General features: G+C 43.2%; 4 protein-coding genes across 4 annotated transcripts; 2 read left to right on the top strand and 2 right to left on the bottom strand.

Moving 5' to 3' along the window:
- The first annotated feature begins 230 nt into the window (after nucleotides 1-230).
- On the top strand, nucleotides 231-2,093 carry LOC141814374 (sugar transport protein MST6-like). Its single transcript, XM_074702326.1, has 4 exons — nucleotides 231-360; nucleotides 454-776; nucleotides 885-1,514; nucleotides 1,629-2,093. The coding sequence occupies exons 1-4, from the start codon at nucleotides 231-233 to the stop codon at nucleotides 2,091-2,093; spliced, it is 1,548 nt and encodes a 515-aa protein (XP_074558427.1).
- A 1,351-nt stretch (nucleotides 2,094-3,444) lies between these two features.
- On the bottom strand, nucleotides 3,445-6,816 carry LOC141815222 (E3 ubiquitin-protein ligase SP1-like; the record flags this gene model as incomplete). Its single annotated transcript, XM_074703137.1, has 8 exons — nucleotides 3,445-3,845; nucleotides 5,003-5,111; nucleotides 5,184-5,342; nucleotides 5,660-5,774; nucleotides 5,973-6,038; nucleotides 6,122-6,259; nucleotides 6,502-6,597; nucleotides 6,685-6,816. Coding segments are annotated over 8 exons (918 nt in total), but the record flags the coding sequence as incomplete, so codon positions are not given.
- Nucleotides 6,817-10,702: 3,886 nt separating this feature from the next.
- LOC141814378 (sugar transport protein MST6-like) lies at nucleotides 10,703-12,578 on the top strand. Its single transcript, XM_074702332.1, has 4 exons — nucleotides 10,703-10,832; nucleotides 10,946-11,268; nucleotides 11,374-12,003; nucleotides 12,114-12,578. Exons 1-4 carry the CDS (start codon nucleotides 10,703-10,705, stop codon nucleotides 12,576-12,578), a joined length of 1,548 nt encoding a protein of 515 aa, XP_074558433.1.
- A 252-nt stretch (nucleotides 12,579-12,830) lies between these two features.
- Nucleotides 12,831-18,106, bottom strand: LOC141814377 (pentatricopeptide repeat-containing protein At1g74850, chloroplastic). Its single transcript, XM_074702331.1, has 5 exons — nucleotides 16,638-18,106; nucleotides 16,135-16,547; nucleotides 14,669-14,983; nucleotides 14,480-14,587; nucleotides 12,831-14,045 (listed from the first exon to the last, which is right to left on the bottom strand). The coding sequence occupies exons 1-5, from the start codon at nucleotides 18,093-18,095 to the stop codon at nucleotides 13,691-13,693; spliced, it is 2,649 nt and encodes an 882-aa protein (XP_074558432.1). The 5' UTR covers nucleotides 18,096-18,106; the 3' UTR covers nucleotides 12,831-13,690.
- Between the last annotated feature and the right edge of the window lie 227 nt (nucleotides 18,107-18,333).

Raw genomic sequence — 18,333 nt, forward strand, 5'->3', positions numbered from 1 at the left:
AAATATAATATAAATATAAAATACAAACTAATATTTTAAAGTAGGCTCATCTTCCGACCCGTCCGTCCGTCCTTCCGTTGGAGGCTAAGTTTAGGAAAAAGAGTCGTATAAATTAGCCATCGCTCATCTTCTAAACCAAGCACGGACGCCCCTCCTCGCTCTATCGCTAGCTTCCCCTTCTATCAATAAAAATAAAAATAAAAATCAATTAATAAAGAAGGAAGTGCAAAATGGCAGGAGGAGCAATAGTCAGCACGAGCAACAAGCAGTACGGAGGCAAGATGACCAGCTTCGTCCTCTTGGCATGCATCATGGCTTCCTCCGGCGGTCTCATTTTCGGCTACGACATCGGAATCTCCGGTACGTACGTAAAAATATATATATATATATATATTATCATTCATTCATTCATTCTTCTTCTGTCTCCCTAATAATTAATATCGTGATGATCAGGCGGTGTGACCTCCATGGACTCGTTCCTCGAGAGCTTCTTCCCCTCCGTATTCGCCAAGCAGCAAGCCGACGCGAGCACCAGTCAGTACTGCAAGTTCGACAGCGAGCTGCTGACTCTCTTCACCTCGTCGCTCTACGTCGCCGCCCTCATCGCCTCGTTCGTGGCGTCGTCGGTGACCAGGGTCTGCGGGAGGAAGTGGTCCATGCTCATCGGAGGGGTAACGTTTCTGGTCGGCTCCGCCCTCAACGGTGCCGCCGTGAATGTTTTCATGCTTATTCTCGGCCGCGTTCTCCTCGGCATCGGAATCGGGTTCGCAAATCAGGCAAGGCCTTTAATTTTTTCCTCAGCTCGATCTCTTCATTTAATTTAATTATAAGCTCATCGACGATATATCGACCGTTTGATTGACACATGCCCGGCCGGCATGCAGTCTGTGCCCGTCTACCTCTCCGAGATGGCGCCGGCCAACCTCCGTGGCACGCTCAACATCGGCTTCCAGCTCATGATCACCATCGGAATCTTCGCCGCGAACCTCATCAACTACGGGACCGCGTCGATCAAAGGCGGGTGGGGGTGGCGCGTCAGCCTCGGACTCGCAGCTGTCCCGGCCATCATCATGAGCGTCGGGGCGTTCGTCTTGCCGGACACGCCCAACTCGCTCATCGAGCGCGGCTACGGCGAGGAGGCCAGGCAAATGCTCCAGAAGATCCGCGGCACCGACGACGTCCAGGAGGAGTTCGAGGATTTGGTCGCGGCCAGCGAAGAGGCGAAGACCATCAAAAGCCCCTGGTCCAACATACTGCAGAGCAAGTACCGACCCCAGCTCACCATGGCCATCCTCATCCCCTTCTTCCAGCAGCTCACCGGCATCAACGTCATCATGTTCTACGCGCCGGTGCTCTTCAAGACCATCGGCTTCGGCGGCGAAGCCTCCCTGGCTTCCGCAGTCATCACCGGCCTCGTCAACGTGTTCGCCACCTTCGTGTCCATCGCCACCGTCGACAAGCTCGGACGCCGGGTGCTCTTCTTACAGGGAGGCGCGCAGATGTTCATCTCTCAGGTACGATCGATCGATCATTCAATCAGTCCACAAATATAATTAAATTCCCATCGATCGAAAAGCAAGTGACACATACGATCGATCGACTCCTGTCTCATTAATTATATTGTTCAGGTGGTGGTCGGCACTCTGATCGCGCTCAAGTTCGGTGTCTCCGGCGAGGCCACGGAGCTGTCGAAGGGCTACGCGAGCGTCATCGTGCTGTTCATCTGCGTTTACGTGGCGGCCTTCGCGTGGTCATGGGGCCCCCTGGGGTGGCTGGTGCCTAGCGAGATCTTCCCCCTGGAGATCCGATCGGCCGGGCAGAGCATCACGGTGTCAGTGAACATGTTCTTCACCTTCATCATCGCGCAGATCTTCCTCCTCGCTCTGTGCCACATGAAGTTCGGCCTCTTCTACTTCTTCGCCGGCTGGGTGGCCATCATGACCGCCTTCATCTATTTCTTCCTTCCCGAAACCAAGAACGTGCCCATCGAAGAGATCATCTTGGTCTGGAAAAAGCACTGGTTCTGGGGCAAATTCATTGCCGACGAAGACATCCACGTAGGCAACCATATGCACAAGGACACCAGCGCATGAACAATTTAAAAACACTTACTTTGATACAAGGTTGATCGATCGAGTTGCTCGATCGATTTACTTCTTTTTTTGTTTTCTGGTATGGAGTGGAGTTTCTTGATTATTGATCGATCGGTGTGGAGCTCATAACTCAAATCTAAAGAGTGGAGGATGCATGAATGCTCAAAATTTAATTTTGCATGACTTTGATGAGTTTTTCTTTGTTTGTGATGTTTAGAATCTAATGCTCCATGAAAGCGGACGACGTGGCAAGTCAAGGGTCAATAATCAAATCCTCTTTGACTGGTCCAATTGCGATAGTATTCAATCTGACTCCCTCCAACTCAACTTAGCCTCTGTCTGTTGCACTCAAACCGACTCGAGGATCCCTCAGTTGGCTTGGCCATCCCTCCTCAGCCACCATTCGGCTACATTCATAGACAATCTGACCCCAATCGATCAACCAGCGACTCGGCTCCATAGCCCTCCTCGGTTACTCAGTCACCTCGGCCGCTCTGCTTCATCCTCAGGTAGCTCAGCCAGCTCGACCATGCTCGATCATTCCGTTAGCTCGATCAGTCTCGATTACTCAGCCAACTCAATCAGTCTCGGTCACCCAGTCAGCTCGGCCATGCTCAGTCAGTCTCGATCACCCATTCAGTTCGGCAATGCTCGGTCAGTCTCGGTCACTCAATCAGCTCAGCCAGTCTCGATCACTTAGGTAGCTCGGCCATTCTCGGTCCCTCCGTCCCGATCTCTCAACCTCAGCCAACCCAGACATCCTACTCGATTCTGGCTCGGGTGCGGCCCCCTCGGCCACCTTCAACACTAAAAGACAATCAAGCATGCAAGAGGGTCAGAACGGTTACTAGGTTGTCAGACCTGGTTCCCTAGATCTTCTCTTGCCTCTACCTATGGCTGAAAGACAAGAATAATTCACACGACGAGTAATGAGATGGTTAGGAGGTTGACAGACTTTGTTCCCTAAATACCATCCTATCGGTGCACTTGTCAGCAGTTTGCAAAATTTGTCTCCTCAGATGTCGCACCCGCCTGCCTCGGGTCAGCCATAATGTTCTCTTGGGTGAGTATATAAGCTCCCCCTTAAGTATGAAAATGCTCTCGGAACTCAAGCTATTTCATTTCTCGTTCTTCTTCTTCTTCTTCTATCCTTTTACTGACTTGAACGTCAGAGTAATTTGTCGAAAATCTCCGACACTCAACTAATCCACTCGTTCAATTTCTCCTCACAAGTCCTTACATTCGTGGAGTCGACGACGGTTGAGGTGACATAATTTTGATTGATGGCTTGACTGTTCACGACATTCAACAAAAGTAAAACAAGAATAGTAGAAGAATAGTTATGTGGGGGTTTATTTTTTCTGAATCCAGTTCTTCGAATCCAAAATATTAGGAAATGCAAAAACAAATAAGTTCATTTGTTAGACCATAACTTAACCTAAAAGAGGAACAACATATCTACAAATGTAGTAAGCAATTTGAGAGTCCATCAAATCAAATTTCAACCACCACTTAACCGAAAATGTGTGATTTCCTGTGGTTGAATTAGGAGCACAAAGCCATGAAAAGCAAACTGAAGTCGGAACTGGCATTTGAGAATCTCTCTTTGAAGAATGGCCGTCTTGCTGAACTTTCATATCAGATATGGATCAATGACGAAAGGTCTTGACGACTTGATCGATTCGTTTACGACAAAGTGGGCAACTCATTAAGTGCACAGAGCATGTGGTGCAGCAGCACATGTGACCACACCTGCAACAATTCAACTGCGTTAGGCATATGAAGGCAATGCTGCAGACAGGATTCGATGAAGTCTTCCTTCATCCAGGAATAAAATACAGCTTAAACCTATGAACCCAAGAACTGGTTAGTCATTGATGGATTATATTTCATATGAAAATTGGAACAGAAATTGTACCAAAAAGCTCTGGAGCATTGGCTCAAGTGGGGATTGCATTGGTTCATTGAACAGTACAACAAACCTAAATAACCAAGTGGGTCAATTTTGATCAAATTGCATGCTAAATCGAAAATAGCAACAACATAGTATATAAAAAATATTAACTGCTCTGAGATCTGAAGAGTTTGCTCCATGAGTCCTATATATCAATTTTACCAACTGCTCACACAGAGTTTCATAGGAGCAATAACCATTTGAATTCACAATGCGCACACTCTAATATGCTAATCTGACAAACAAGAGTTTATAGGCTCTGATATTTATACCAACAAGATCATTTATTAGATTGTTGAGAAGAAGACCCACCACAACTGTCCAAGCCCTTAATTAACTGGTCAAGCATTTGTTGAAGCCTACTGTAATCATTCATAATAAACAATACAGCACATCTTGAAGGGCACATATACAATAATTGAACTGGGGTGTGAGGATGTGATGTGGATATAGGCCTTGATGTTGAATACATCACATTATCATGTGAGAACAAAAAAAAGGGATCTAGTTGTCCAGATCGATAAACTCTTACCAAGATCATTTCTTGGGATGAGTAAGAGGGTGAGTGATGAATCCAGGTAACAAAGGGAGCAAATGCAGTTTTATTTCCAAAATTCAAAAAAGGAATACTAGATCTCACAACGTTAAAATCCCAGATGCATAAGTGTTTACTTGGTCTAAGACTTTTCTATGTTCTCTGCTATTTTTTTTACCAAAGAAACAAAATCATGTGAATGGGAGAATGTATGCCTTTGCTTGCGTTAAGAGGCTCAGAGTGAAATACAATCCAAATGTTAAAGTGATCTTCTATAGATGAGAGAAAGATACTAAGAACTTCAAATGAAATGAAAAATGGCAAACATGGTATGAGCAAATCAAGCAAATTGGAAGTTTAACAGATCAGTTAAAGTTAGGATTTAAATTAGAAAAGTTGTTCTCTTGGCAGCATGCTTACGGGACAAAAACAGCATTGTATTCTTGCTCAAGGCAGATCACACATATGTCTAATGCCAGATTTTCCTTCTTTGCATTATCTGGCTCCTTTTCAGACTCTTGATTCGTTCCTGAGAAATACACAAAGAAAGGCGATGTTACTGTCTGGAGACTGGTTGGCAAGTTGACTTTGAAATACCTACCTTCAGACTTGCGTGCCTGTTGCGCTGCAGCTGCAGCAAGAACCCTGCACAAAGCAAAATAATACCATAAAAGAAACAGAAACGGGAACCACAATGAGTTAGCATTACTGTGAGCCAATTTTCTTATATATATGCCAAATTCTTTGGCACTGATAATTTCTAACCAAATGACAGCATCGAAGTACTAGCCAAATGACAGCGTATTTGGGAACAATAAGGCTGTTTCTTTGATTGTTTAACAGCCAAAACTATACAGAAAACCTTTCATAACATCGCTACGAGGTGGTCATAAATTAAAAGGACAACTGAGATGTAAGGTTGTGAATTCCTAACTCTATCATGAAGCAGTAACACAACATAATCCCAACTTGCTACAAATATGCAGTTTCATTCCATTGTTTGACTTGTCCAAGTTCAATGATCAAATAATTCCTATGTTCAAGAAAGCAAAGTGTATTCAATGAAGCAAAAATCACCTAGCCCATTTTTTCCAAGATTTGCAATTAACTGATCAATATTCTTAGGGGAGATGTAAAATGGACCTTTTTCTGGTCTTTGTATCCTTATTTTTCCAACATCATCTTTAGCTGCCTATTTAGAGAAACAAAAACACAAAGGATATGAGACTTCTATACTAATTTTAGGCATGCTATTAGTATTAGTAATATATATCAAACACCGTAATTAATTTTCAGTCAGCACAATAAGAAGAATGCCTGTTTATCGACAAAAGATCTAACCTTCTTCTAAAAGGTTAACTAATCACCAATACCATAGTAATTTATTTACCTCACCAACAATAGTTAATGCAGTTCCAGTTGGAAGAATTCTTTCAGTTCGCTTGACTCCAAGCATCTACAATAAAGTGTACATAGTATGAAGAGAAAAAAAACCTGTATAGTAAGTAGTAAGACATCCTAAAAGAAATTATCATGAACCTTAAGACCCTGCAAATAATCCAGTGTCCCACGCACCAAGGACCTCCCTGACTCCTCAAAAACTTCACTTGCAACAGTTAACACCAATCCTGTAGCACCTCGAGCTCCAACAACATACACACGCCCAGTTCCATCATCCTTGTAATTGTAATAAATATGGCTCAGCATATTCACCAGAAAATTTAAAAAATGATTAAGCAAATAGAAAACTGGGTTCACAGTTCATCAAATATTACAGTTGAAACTTAGACCAAGAAAATCATTTTATGAAATGACAAGCACTATCAGTAATCATATTAACAATGACAAAGTAGTTTGATGGAAAAAACAAAAACATAGAAATAAAAATAACAATCTATACTTGTAGTCATTGTACTTACCAAGAACCAAGGAACCTCTTTGCTCAATGAAAGCATCATAGCAGAATCTTGTATCCAGGATCCGGCATCATTGTGTTTTAAGAAATGTTGTTCTGCCTGAAAAACAATGAGACAAGATTTCTTCACAAAAGTTGCAGAAATGTCAATATCAAAATACTTCATCTATGAGTAAACAATATATACCGTTTCCTCAACTATGACACCTCTCAGACCACTTTGTTCACAGTTTATTGGTGTTTCTGCGCCCACTCGTCCAGTTACAGTAACAACAAGAGGAACTACCTTGCAAGCAGTATCTAGAAGAATGGCTAAACAAGAAAGCGTGTATAATCACAAAGAGATCTATCTAGAAGAATGGCTAAACAAGAACGCACATACAATCACAAAGACATCTATCTCAATAGCAGAGAACTACAGGTAATACATGATAACAATAAGGTCAATGAAAACAACAATGTTTTGCTCCATAAGAAAAGGCAAAGATATCAAAAAATTTTGATAGAATTATTAAACTCTACAAATTGCTCAGGGATGAAATTTCACCAACAACAATAATATGAAGCTACTTGCAAACATATGCAATGTGCTCTAACAAAATGCATATGTAAGAAACTATAAAAGAGTATATATAGTTTTGAAGAACATAGATCCATCAACATACAGTTCAGGGAAGTTGCTTATCTGCCTATTGGATAAAACTAGTAGCATTAACCCTATCCAGACCACATTAAACGGAACCTTGTATCCTAGGTCACCATGTTCCTGAATTGTGTATGAACTATTAGGTTCACGTTTGAAAAAAGTGGATTTCAACTACTTTTTGTGTGGCTTCTATTAATGTATGGGCCAGGGCTATTTTAGAATGCATGCATGTAAATTTATTCTTTACGAACTTTCAAGGACAAGAAATAGATGAATCATCAATTCTCAAGTGCCTTACAATACAAGATGAGTTGTCAATCACCTTTCTAGGCGCAATGTGTCCACAAGGGTAGACCCAACCCCGAGTCGGGTCCGACCCGGACCTGTAACTGGGTCAACGGACTGGGGACCCACCTGGTTGCCAGGCCGGTTATGGTTCTAGCCCAATAAAAATCGCCGAACTGGCGGTTAATCGCCTGTTTGGCCCGCTGGTCCATTTTTTTTTCCTTTTTTTTTTTGAGCGTTCTGACCATTGAAATTACTAGTTCTAGCCGTTGGGATAAAAGGGATCTTTTTTGTATTTTTTTCAACGGTTGAGATCATTTGATCATTTTTTGATCAATAACTACGATTTAGTGTCCATACTCTCTAAACTCTATAAATAGAGAGCTCATTTTATTGTTTCTACACTCATCTTCTCTACTATCATTCTCAATTTCGTAATATTTACACGCTTTCGACTTCCACTTGCGATTACAATGGAAGGAGGCCGAGGAGATTCATCATCTTGATATTAGAGGGGTAAGGAAATTGTGAATCTGAATGAGGAGCTCAACATTCAATCCACCAACGATGAGACCGAGTAACTTCCGCACTCAAAACACAAGGAAGTACCGATACAATTACTTCTAAAGTTCGGAAAGTTCCTCCTTTAAAATCTTCTATTTTTACTAAACATTTTGAGAATGTCACTCTTCTATCAGGAGAATTGCGTACAAAATGTAAATACTGCAATGCTTCTTACAAATTCCAAGTCAGCGGTGGCTATGGGTTGTTGAAACAACATATAGAAACGAAGCACCCGACAGAATATGGAATCGACTATTCTCAAGCATAATTATCTAGATTTTCCACTAGTGGAAATACTGATTCTGATTTATTTTTGTATTCCGATAATAAATTAAGAAAATCATTAGCTAGATTTATTTTCATAGAATATTTTTCATTTAGTTTTGAATCTAAATGTACTTTTGAAGATTTTTATAAAGAATCTTATAATCTATCTGCTAAACTTGTTTCTAGAACTACACCTAAAAAAATAATTAAAAAGTAATAAAAAGGGGGGAAATTAATTGAAAATTTTAGTAAATTAAATAATAAAGTTTTTTTATGTCAATATTTAGAGTGACCATTGGCAAACACATTCGTATATAAGTGTGACTTGCCATTGGATTGATAACTTCTGGAATATTCAAAAAAGATTATTAGCTTATAGAATTTTTGATGAATCACATACTGCTCATAACATCTCACAATTATTATGTTTAATTTTAGAAGAATATAGATTAACTCAGAAAATATTTTCAATATTATTTGATAATGCTAAATTTAATACTAGCTGTTATGGGTGTTATAACCCCCCCCCCCCCTCATGGACTTGGTCATCTAGGACGCAGCCCAGCTCTGCTGTTCGGTTCAGCAGTCCATCTCTGCCCCTTCAGCCACAGCAGCTCAGCACTGCCATTCGGCTCGGCACAGCTCAGCCTCCATTTGGGTCGGCACAGCTCAGCCTCCATTTGGTTCGGCACAGCTCAGCCTCCATTCGGCTCGGCACAGCTCAGCCTCCATTTGGCTCGGCACAGCTCAGCCTCCATTCGGTTCGGCACAGCTTAGCACTGTCATTCGGCTCGGCAGTCCAGCACTGCCATTCGGCTCGGCTCAGCAGTCCAGCACTGCCATTCGGCTTGGCAGCTCAGCTCTGCCAGCTCCACTCAACCCACTCGGCTCTCAGCCCAGCTCCCCCTCAGTTCACTCGGCAGCTCAGTTCTGCCACACAACCCACTCAGCATTCAGCCTATTCAACCCATACGACTCGTCATAATGGTCTGCTCAAGGCCATATCCTGTCAGAGATGATCATTCTAGGAGGTGACTTGTCAGAAATAGTCTTCCCAAGACCATACCTTGTCTTATCAAGATCTTTCCAAGACCATACCTTGTCATATCAAGATCTCCTTAAGGACCATGTCTTGTCAGCATAGATCTCATCAAGATCTTCTCAAGGTTATAAAAGAGGTCACAGAAGGTATTCGGAAGGAGGGGGGCTCCGGGCTCTCTCTCTCTCTCTTCTGGATCTCTCTGACTCTTCTTATCTTTTTTGGGCTGAGCATTTCCTTGCAGTATTTTTATTTTACTGTACTTCTTCTTCCTCCTGACTGAGCTGACTTGAGCGTCGGAGTGGCCGTCCGGGGACTCCCCGGCGCCAGGATGACCTCTGTTCCTCGATGATGTTTCAGGGCCTACCGGTGGCTGATCTTCTCTCCTTCCTCGGTATGGAGGCCCTCTCCGGCGGTTCCACCCCCCTCTCTTCCCCAGCATGTTGACTGGTCCGGCGGCGCGTCCGGAAGCCGATCTCAACAGGAACACTAGCATATTTTAAATTTATATGTCAAGATGGATTAAGAATTTTAGAAAATTATATTAAACCAATTAGAACTATTATTTCCTATTTATGATCGCATCTATCTATAATGAAATAATGAGATAGATTTTGTAAAAATAATGAAATTAGACTTAAAAAAATTTCCACGTAATGTACCAACACGTTAGAATTCAACATATCAATTATTACAAGATTCATTTCATTATATAAAATTATTATGTTTGTTTTTTACAAAAAAATATTAATAATACTAATATATACTTATTTTTATACCAATGGAATATTTAATTTGTAGTAGTATTTGTGAAATTTTAAAAGTATTTAATGATGCAACCGAACAACTTTTCAATTTTTATTATCCTATTCTCAATTAATTTTAGTGAATTTTTATAGTGTAGTTTTAAATGAACATAGTACCGATGAATTTTTATCGTCTTGTGTATTAGTAATGAAAATGAAATGGAAAAAAAATATTTTTTTCATACTTTTGAAATTTATTTAGTTGTATTTGCTTTAGATCCTAGATATAAATTAGACGTTCTACCAGAAATGTTAACTTTATATTTTGATGTTTTAATTTCATTTAAAGATTCTTCTTTTCCTTATCCTAATAATATTGTATATAATATTAGAAATTATTTATATGATATTTATAAAGAATATAATATAAATATGAAATACAAATTAATATTTTGAAATACAAAGCCACGGCTCATCTTCCTACCCGTCCGTCCTTCCGTTGGAGGCTAAGTTTAGGAAAAAGAGTCGTATAAATTAGCCATCGCTCATCGTCTAAACCAAGCACGGACGCCCCTCCTCGCTCTATCGCTAGCTTCCCCTTCTATCAATAAAAATAAAAATAAAAATAAAAATCAATTAATAAAGAAGGAAGTGCAAAATGGCAGGAGGAGCAATAGTCAGCACGAGCAACAAGCAGTACGGAGGCAAGATGACCAGCTTCGTCCTCTTGGCATGCATCATGGCTTCCTCCGGCGGTCTCATTTTCGGCTACGACATCGGAATCTCCGGTACGTACGTAAAAATATATATATATATATATTATCATTCATTCATTCTTCTTCTTCTGTCTCCCTAATAATTAACCTTAATTTGTGCATGCTCGATATATCGTGATGATCAGGCGGTGTGACCTCCATGGACTCGTTCCTCGAGAGCTTCTTCCCCTCCGTATTCGCCAAGCAGCAAGCCGACTCGAGCACCAGCCAGTACTGCAAGTTCGACAGCGAGCTGCTGACTCTCTTCACCTCGTCGCTCTACGTCGCCGCCCTCATCGCCTCGTTCGTGGCGTCGTCGGTGACCAGGGTCTGCGGGAGGAAGTGGTCCATGCTCATCGGAGGGGTAACGTTTCTGGTCGGCTCCGCCCTCAACGGTGCCGCCGTGAATGTTTTCATGCTTATTCTCGGCCGCGTTCTCCTCGGCATCGGAATCGGGTTCGCAAATCAGGCAAGGCCTTTTTTCCTCAGCTCGATCTCTTCATTTAATTTAATTAATTTATAAGCTCGACGATATATCGACCGTTTGATTTACACATGCCCGGCCGGCGTGCAGTCTGTGCCCGTCTACCTCTCGGAGATGGCGCCGGCCAACCTCCGCGGCACGCTCAACATCGGCTTCCAGCTCATGATCACAATCGGAATCTTCGCCGCTAACCTCATCAACTACGGGACCGCTTCGATCAAAGGCGGGTGGGGGTGGCGCGTCAGCCTCGGACTCGCAGCTGTCCCGGCCATCATCATGAGCGTCGGGGCGTTCGTCTTGCCGGACACGCCCAACTCGCTCATCGAGCGCGGCTACGGCGAGGAGGCCAGGCAAATGCTCCAGAAGATCCGCGGCACCGACGACGTCCAGGAGGAGTTCGAGGATTTGGTCGCGGCCAGCGATGAGGCGAAGACCATCAAAAGCCCCTGGTCCAACATACTGCAGAGCAAGTACCGACCCCAGCTCACCATGGCCATCCTCATTCCCTTCTTCCAGCAGCTCACCGGCATCAACGTCATCATGTTCTACGCGCCGGTGCTCTTCAAGACCATCGGCTTCGGCGGCGAAGCCTCCCTGGCTTCCGCAGTCATCACCGGCCTCGTCAACGTGTTCGCCACCTTCGTGTCCATCGCCACCGTCGACAAGCTCGGACGCCGGGTGCTCTTCTTACAGGGAGGCGCGCAGATGTTCATCTCTCAGGTACGATCGATCGATCATTCAATCAGTCCACAAATATAATTAAATTCCCATCGATCGAAAAGCAAGTGACACATACGATCGATCGACTCCTGTCTCATTATATTGTTCAGGTGGTGGTCGGCACTCTGATCGCACTCAAGTTCGGTGTCTCCGGCGAGGCCACGGAGCTGTCGAAGGGCTACGCGAGCATCATCGTGCTGTTCATCTGCGTTTACGTGGCGGCCTTCGCCTGGTCATGGGGCCCCCTGGGGTGGCTGGTGCCGAGCGAGATCTTCCCCCTGGAGATCCGATCGGCCGGGCAGAGCATCACGGTGTCAGTCAACATGTTCTTCACCTTCATCATCGCGCAGATCTTCCTCCTCGCTCTGTGCCACATGAAGTTCGGCCTCTTCTACTTCTTCGCCGGCTGGGTGGCCATCATGACCGCCTTCATCTATTTCTTCCTTCCCGAAACCAAGAACGTGCCCATCGAAGAGATCATCTTGGTCTGGAAAAAGCACTGGTTCTGGGGCAAATTTATTGCCGACGAAGACATCCACGTAGGCAACCATATGCACAAGGACACCAGCGCATGAACAATTTAAAAACACTTACTTTGATACAAGGTTGATCGATCGAGTTGCTCGATCGATTTACTTCTTTTTTTTGTTTTCTGGTATGGAGTGGAGTTTCTTGATTATTGATCGATCGGTGTGGAGCTCATAACTCAAATCTAAAGAGTGGAGGATGCATGAATGCTCAAAATTTAATTTTGCATGACTTTGGACGTGTTAAATCATTAAAGCAAATTCCATCAAACTTCGATGAGTTTTTCTTTGTTTGTGACCATAACTTAACCTAAAAGAGGAACAACATATCTACAAACGTCCTGAAACAATTCAACTGCGTTAGACATATGAATGCAATGTTGCAGACAGGATTCGATGAAGCCGTAGAGTGCAACAAGGTCGCTTGTTGTTCATATAGAATTCGTTCAGTGCACCTTGTGCAGAAGCCTAATGATGATCATTATGCATTTTATGGTCCATAAATAGATGTGATTTGGTTAGATGAATTGAGTTAGCCCACAGACTTTTACTTCTTCACTGTCAATTTGCTTCAAACTTGCCGATTCAGACGTCGTTCTTTGATGCATGCCTCTGCGACCATAATATCTTCACTTTCATTGTTGAGTTAGCCAGTCTCGAGCAATACATGACACCTACTGCTGCAGTGACTTTGCTGTTCACTGTAGTGAGTTTAGTAAATGCAAATTTTCCAGGATGAGTTTGGTGTTCGATAAGTATGCTGTTCGATCACACGGTCTGGCATCTGAATCTCTACAGTTGCTATTTTTCTGTTCCAGTTGCTCATCAAAGTAGCTAGACATTTTTTTTTTATAACAATCTATTGCTCTACTGCAAAGCATACTTTGGCAAGTTACATACGATTACATGAAGCATTTTACCTTGTGCAATGTTCATCTGCGAGCAAGCATTTGTGAAGCTTTGGGTGCGGAACCAGTAGCACCAAACTTCAGCCCAAATGAGGGGCCTCAGAGATCACCAGGACTGCATCGTTTTGTTGTGCACCTTTAAAGGTAATTCGTAAACCTCCGACAGAAACTTACTTCTGCATGTTTCTGTTCAACAATCCAAGTCCAATACCGGTTAGTGCGAATCTGGGATCATCGAGCCATCCATTGCTTTCACAGTGCTAAAAGTTCTGCTTCTGCTTCTATTTCTTTTTCACTGTCGAATGACTCGTTATCGCTCTCACTTTTGTCATCGTCGTTGAGCTCTGCGGTGTGTATTCGAGTGCCTGGCTGTGGAAAGTCCAGATTAGTTAGAGAAATGAAGCTGTTTGAAGGCTCAGTTTCATCTGCTGATGAATCCAGTAGGCTCGACTGGAGTTTTTTAAGCTGGGACCGTTGGCAGACGACACGGCCTTTATTCCATCCAGGAAAATGGAACGATGATGATACATTGTCTCTGAGGAAAGAATAGACCGCCTTTGGAACGGGTAAGTCTCGTATTACTGAACTTTTTTCCATTTCCCCGCGCCTGAATCAATTAGAATTGGCAAAATGAGCATAAAAAGTCAGATACATGAAGTAGCAATACTCTTTTGAATCATAACCCTATCGACTAAAACATGCAATTTGTATAGTGAGTTCTACTTTGACAATTAATAGAATCCTGACATTACAAGTCACTTTAATTTGCAATTAAAGCACATTGAGTACCCCCAAGATGGTCTATATTAGCCCAGTTAATTATGAAGATAACTGAGTCAAAGCCAAATTTATCCTACAGATTTATAGGTATCCAAATTCATGGATGCATGATATGGATTGTTTTCCTCAAAAATTAATTGAATTATTGGACCTAAAACACACATTATAAACACACAATGAGTTTCACTTATATAATCAAAATATAAATCGATGAATGAAAACAAGAGAAATAGTTACAGGAAAAGGATGTCGAAAGCTCACACTACAATAACAGTTGCCAAGTTAGGAAGATCCTCCTTTTCCTTAAATCTAGCGTGAATGTCATTAACCCACACCGATAGAGAAGTAAGAGCCCCACCAACAGACATCCTGAGCATATGTTATAAAATTTAGGAGTTTAATGGAAGTTATAGGTATCCAAAAAAAGCAACTGAAATACAAGAAAGTTACCTATGGACGTCAAGGGACCAGACTAGCTTGCTTTTGCGGTATAGCTCAGGAAAAAGGCCGCGCTTAGTTGCTTCGCGGAGAACACGCGCAGCCCTTTCTTTCTGTCCCAACCACCAAAGTGCTTCCAAGAGTGCATTATATAACCGCAAACCATAACCACAACCTTCAGATATATATTTGTCAAAGACATACTCCACCATTTGCCAATTTGATCCATCATCATACTCCCCTTTAATCATTGATGCAAGTACTTGATGAGCATTGGAAATCCTATTTGTTTTCATTTCTTCCAGTAGCTGGTACGCCTCGTCCCACCTGAAATATTATTTAGGATTGGAATAGGAAAATGGTAATTAACAAATTATAGAGAAAACGCAAATTTATTGTACAATATCTGAGGCTCAAGGATGTAATACAGCTGAAGAAAACATAGTAAAAAATCAAGGGAGACATAGAATTAATTCTGGTCATGCTGGGATAGCAATAATACCAAACTTATACTAAATTCTGAGCGAATGATTATGGAAAGAGAACAAAGTAGATATGACTCTAGTTAACATCAATCCAGCTCTCAGAAGTCAACAGCATAAATAAACCTAATCACTTAGTGATCGAGGCATCCACCTACTTAGGACAGGTCATTATGTCTCACAAAGTTGTGTTTGGAGTGCTAATTACTCAGCCTCATATAATTTTAAAAAAACATGAATGAAAAGATTAATGAACAATAACAGGTACAATTGGAGAGGTATGGAACTAGTGAACATGAACAATTGAGAAAAGAAGACAAATGATCCAGCAAAAGCTTCACAATATTTTGACTTTGAACCATTTCAGTTGCAATAATATACAAAAAAACTAAAAATTGCACTTATAATTTGCTTTGATTTGTGGTAGTACTAGAACACACTAATTGCAATAATCTCTCATCCAAATTTAGCATATTTAAGAGGCATAGCTCCAGGATCATGAATGAGAAAGATGCAAAGGCTAACATACTGGAACAAAGTTTTCAACAAAATTCAGACCCAGCACTACGAGTCTTGGAATATTTACATAATGGTTTTCCCAGCCTCACACCTATGGATCTGCCTTTAAGAGGATATAGTTCCACCTATTTACAGAGTATGATTAGACATCAATAGAAGAACCTTATCATCTAGTAATTTTAGTTTTAGTTTTTTTTTTTAATGACGTGATATAGAAACTCTGTCTAATGAAAATTAATTATTTTCTCGCAAATTCTTAAGGTAGCACATCCAGTGTCTTTTCTGTGCAGAAGTGCATCAAAACAATTTAAAGTACAGTTGCCTGTATTTCAGTTCATAGCCAGAGGAATTGATTGCGTTTATATTTGACATAGAAATCTGATGGAGGACATCAATATCTTCAAAATTGGATTCTGAAGCTAGCAAGTGACAAATTCTGATTGAAAATGCAAAATATGCTTAACAAAAAACTCTCACCTGTCATTCCTAGCATATACGCCTAGCAACAGGCAATAAGAAATGACACTGGGGAAGACTCCCAGAGACTGAATTTCTTGAAACTGCTCTTTGCACTCATCAGCAAGCCCTGCAGTGCAGTAAACATTCAGCATTCCCTCAAGAGTCCTCTCATTTGGCTTGCATTTTGAATTCTGCATTTCAACAAAAGTCTTCAAAGCTTCCTCAAACTGCCCTCCTTGACAGTATGCTTCAATGAGGCCATTAAAAGTATCATCAACTCTCGGAATCCCAGCTGCATCCATCCGTGCCAAAATTGCTTGAGCTTCCTTAAAGAGCCCCCCTCTGGCAAAAGTATAGACCAGAGAATTGTAGGTCTCCACTGTTGCTATGCTCCCAATCTCGTGCATAGTGTTAAATGCGACAAAAGCTTCCTGAAATCAGAGATGAGGAACACAATTTACAGTTTGTTTGATGTTCTGTGGACAGGGGAAAAAAATTGAGGACTTTGATGGTGAGCTGACCTCATACAGAGCTGCCTGCCCGTGTGCTTCTACCACTCCGGTATAGGTCTTTGAGCTCGGAATGATGCCCTTTTGGTTCATGTGAGAGAGAACTGCCTTAGCTTCTTGATGAAGACCTCCCTTTCCACAGGCAAACATGAGGCCCTCATAGGTCTCCATATCGGGCTCCACATTCTCCTCGACCATGTCATGGAACAGTGTCATAACCTCCTTGAAGTATCCCCCCTCTCCAAATACATTAATGAGGATGTTATATGTAGAGGCATCAGGTGCTGTATTGCCCACCTTCATCTCCAAGAAGAGCTCACGCACGTCCTCATATTGTCCACTCCGCCCATAGAGGTTGAGAAGAATGCTATATGTCGCAGCGGTGGGTGTACAACCTGCCGACTGCATCTGGCGGAGGACACTCATCGCCTGCTTAGAGGCACCAACCTTTGCATATGCCTCCATGAGCACATTGTAAGCTGCTGCATCAGGAAGGTGCCCACCAACTTCCATCTCTGACAGAAGCTCCGAGACACGATCAAGGCGGTTGAGCTTGGCAAATGTGTCAACAAGGTAAGTGTGCGTGGCATTATCAGGCAACACTCCAGCCTCAAGCATGGTTCGAAGAATCATTTCTGCCTCTTCGGCGAGACCACGCGCACCTGCAGCAGCGAGAAGAGTGTTGTACGTAACAAGGTCCGGGTGGATGCCGTCGTGGCGCATCTCCGCAAACAGCCCAAGCAGCGAGTCCCAAGGAAGCCCGCCTCGCGCGCAGGCGTTGATGACGGTGTTGTACGTCAGCGACATCGGCGCGATGCGGTCCTCCTTCATCCGCGCGAGCAGCGCCAGCGCCGTCTCGTGGTCGCCATTACGACCGTAGGCGTTGATCAGCGCGGTGTAGGAGAGCGCGGATCGGGGAACCGAATTGGCCTGCATATCCTCGAACACGTCGAGGCACTTGTCGAGCAGCGCCTCGCGACCCAGCACGCCGATGAGGATGGCGTGGATGTGCTCGTTGGGCCGGCACCACGACTGGCGCTGCATGTACTTGAAGAGGCGGAGGGAGCGCTGCCAGTCGCCGCGCATGGCGAACTCCTTGAACACGAGAGCGAAGTCAGCGAGGGAGAGGCGGTGGCGGAAGGCCTCGAGGCAGCGGGCGATGCTGCCGCGGGGAGGGAGGCTGCTGAGCTTGTTGATGAGGGTCTCCACGTCGTAGCTGTACTTTCCCTTCTGTAGTTCCACCGAAGGGTTTCCCAACACCAGCTCCTTGGGTTTGCTCCGTCCGGCCGCCGTGATTCCGGCCCGGGGTCTCAGTGCCGTCCTCCGAGGTGGGTTCCTCCAAGGAGGACGCTGCCGGAGACAATCAGCGCCGAGGAAGGGTTTTCGGAAGTCATGGTAGGAAAAGGAGGAGGAGGAGGAGGCAGTGGAAGCTGTGAGGGGAGCGGAGAAGGGAAGAGGAAGGAGCGCCATTTTTGGGGCAAATTTGGAGGTCGAAGAGATTGGAACGAAGGAATCGAGTTGGGGTTTTAGATGGTAGATAACGATGGCCGGATCGACGACAACGTGAATCCGATTAGTTAGATGGATCCGACCCGTTAATATGTCATAAAATATATATACTATATAAATATAATGATCTATTCATAGATTTTGTTTGTCAAAATGCAATAATTTGATGACTAATCTCCTCAAATCGTACGACTATTTC

Source organism: Curcuma longa, chromosome 21 (assembly GCF_044706935.1).
Source record: "Curcuma longa cultivar G26 ecotype Majalengka, Jawa Barat chromosome 21, ITB_CL_G26_1.1, whole genome shotgun sequence".
Lineage (NCBI taxonomy): Eukaryota > Viridiplantae > Streptophyta > Magnoliopsida > Zingiberales > Zingiberaceae > Curcuma > Curcuma longa.